At 38.3% G+C, this 2,302-nt stretch overlaps 1 protein-coding gene across 1 annotated transcript; it reads left to right on the forward strand.

Annotated features, from left to right (window-relative positions):
• Nucleotides 1-11: 11 nt before the first annotated feature.
• Nucleotides 12-1,834, forward strand: LOC119345024 (cell division control protein 6 homolog). Its single transcript, XM_037615269.1, has 3 exons — nucleotides 12-198; nucleotides 321-380; nucleotides 1,109-1,834. The coding sequence occupies exons 1-3, from the start codon at nucleotides 36-38 to the stop codon at nucleotides 1,255-1,257; spliced, it is 372 nt and encodes a 123-aa protein (XP_037471166.1). The 5' UTR covers nucleotides 12-35; the 3' UTR covers nucleotides 1,258-1,834.
• Nucleotides 1,835-2,302: the final 468 nt, after the last annotated feature.

Genomic DNA, 2,302 nt, shown 5'->3' on the forward strand with positions numbered 1-2,302 from the left:
TGTTCTAGGAACTATTTGAACCTGCTTGTACGATAATGGCTTTTCTTGCCATTTTGATCCTGGTACCTGAACTGTTTGTCGCTCTTGCCAGATTGATCGTTGCGGATGAGATTGACTACTTAATAACACAAGAACGGACTGTGCTACATGACCTTTTCATGCTTACCAACCACCTGTTCTCCAAATGCATGTTAATAGGTCAGTTTTCTGTGATACTCACACCTACAATGTACACTTTTAACTCTGGAAAAGAAAATGAAAGAAATCTTACTTGGCATTTTGTACTGTTTTGCTAACTGATAGCCCATTATGTTTTCCAGGAATTGCAAATGCCATAGACCCAGCTGATCGCTTTCTACCAAAGCTTGAATCCTTGAATTGTAAGGGTTCTTATTATATTTGCTATAGTGAAAATTGAAGGCATCTCTAGAACAGGCAAATGAGTCTGCCTTTTGTTCCCGACACTCCTTCATATCTTGTGTTCTGCATTCTTGCGTCTCACTATGGGAGCAATATTTAGTCAATCCAGCAATTAGTGAACATAGCATTGCGTGCATTTTTTAGTCAATCCAATTTCACAAAGATTTTATTTTGTTCCATTGTTAGCACTACCCATGTTACAGAGATGATCAGAAAGGTAGCTATCATGGTAGTATCTGTGCTCTTTTGTTCTCTCTTTTTTTTGGTCAGAGGTAATTTGGGTGCACCTCATGATCTCTTTGTTCTTCCAAAAAAGCACCGATGGCTTGGACAATTTCTGTCAATAATTTTGTGCATCTATGGTTGCAGGAGGATGAATTTGTATGTTCCCATGAAATTACCCGTTTCTTTCTTTGTTACCATCTTCCATGAATATTTGTTCCGTCTATCTGTTCTGCTAGCTGAAATTGATCTTGTCGGATAACTGCCTTTACTGCATCACAAGTTCTATCATTCTGATAGATTGTTAAAATATTTCATCGTCTTGCTTCAAATCCTATTGATCCACCCCGAAACGCATGCCCTAAAGCTTCTTACTCTCTAGGAATCATTTTTATCATAATCTACAACTATCATGCTTCAAATTAACTACGTTTATGGTTTATCATAATTTTTTCATGCTTGCCAGGTTTTTCTTTCTTCACAGCTGATCTGATAAGTGACAATACGACTGTACTTTCTTATTTACAGGTAATTGATATTATGTACATTCTAATTTTCTTCTATACTCCAGTGCCACTTGCATATTTTCTTCCGTCATGCCAGGATATCATATAAACTATTTTCGTGTGACTGTTATGCGCTAGGGCGAGTCCAGTTATCCTTAACCAGGCAGTACTTTTTCTGAGAAAGTATACATTTTGTTTAGGACAACACCAGGCTATGGCTTATAGTATCTACATCACTAGATGCTAACCAAACACTGCAGGTAGGTGAAATTACCTAGCACCAATGCTAGGTGATGTGTGGGTAGGTGCTAAAAAACCCTTGCCACCCAATCCTAAGCTAAATACATTACTCGTGGTTACATATAACATTTTTACTTTATCTAAAAAAAATGAGAAGTACTCCCCCAAGTCTCCTCGTTGATGTCCAACGGACGCCATGCAACCAATGGTACTGCCATCATGACAACACTCACCTCCATGCTAATCGAGGTTTTCGACCTGCCTGAAATGGACAAGGTCATTCGGGCATCTGCTTTTGATGTGTTATTTTATCTTTTTGATAAGAACTCAAGTGTAGCCAACATGATTAATTTTATGTTCTATGCTACCAGTTGTCTGGGCATCCACTTTTGATGTACTATTTGTTCTCTCTTTGTAAGATCAATTCTGTGTTATAAAAACTATGCTACCGGTTGTTCATGGTTGTGCACTGAATACATGTTTCTCTACTTGTAATAAATATCTTCTGCTTTGTTTCTGCATTATTGAATCTGATATACTAATTAGCAGTCCAATTGTCATTTTAGTAGCATATCTAAATTACTATCACTAATTAATCAGCCGTACTAAAATATGCTAATGTTCACGTACATGTAAGAAGCAGCAAAAGCAATGAAAAGGGCGCCTACAAGCTAGCAACGCCCAAACTTCCTTTCAGGAGGCGCGCCATGACGCGCCCCAACCGCTAGTGACCATGTAACATATAAAAGTCCCGGCAGATCAACGCCTTCGCCAAAAGACCTCGATGATTTTTATTTTTTGTAACAAGTATGTAGTCGAGGTCAAAATAAATGTAAAGTGAGAAACTCGACTGAATTTAGCAATTGTGTCGACAGCTAGATGGCACGTTCCATTCGTTCAGTGGGTTAACCAGA

Source organism: Triticum dicoccoides, unplaced genomic scaffold, assembly GCF_002162155.2.
Source record: "Triticum dicoccoides isolate Atlit2015 ecotype Zavitan unplaced genomic scaffold, WEW_v2.0 scaffold19971, whole genome shotgun sequence".
Taxonomy (NCBI): Eukaryota; Viridiplantae; Streptophyta; class Magnoliopsida; order Poales; family Poaceae; genus Triticum; species Triticum dicoccoides.

Bases quoted from the DNA above. Each gene is read 5' to 3' on its own strand.
- LOC119345024 (XM_037615269.1), top strand. From the start codon at position 36: ATGGCTTTTCTTGCCATTTTGATCCTGGTACCTGAACTGTTTGTCGCT. The intron at 199-320 runs GTCAGTTTTCTG...TATGTTTTCCAG, and splicing joins CTCCAAATGCATGTTAATAG to GAATTGCAAATGCCATAGAC. The intron at 381-1,108 runs GTAAGGGTTCTT...CATGCTTGCCAG, and splicing joins AAAGCTTGAATCCTTGAATT to GTTTTTCTTTCTTCACAGCT.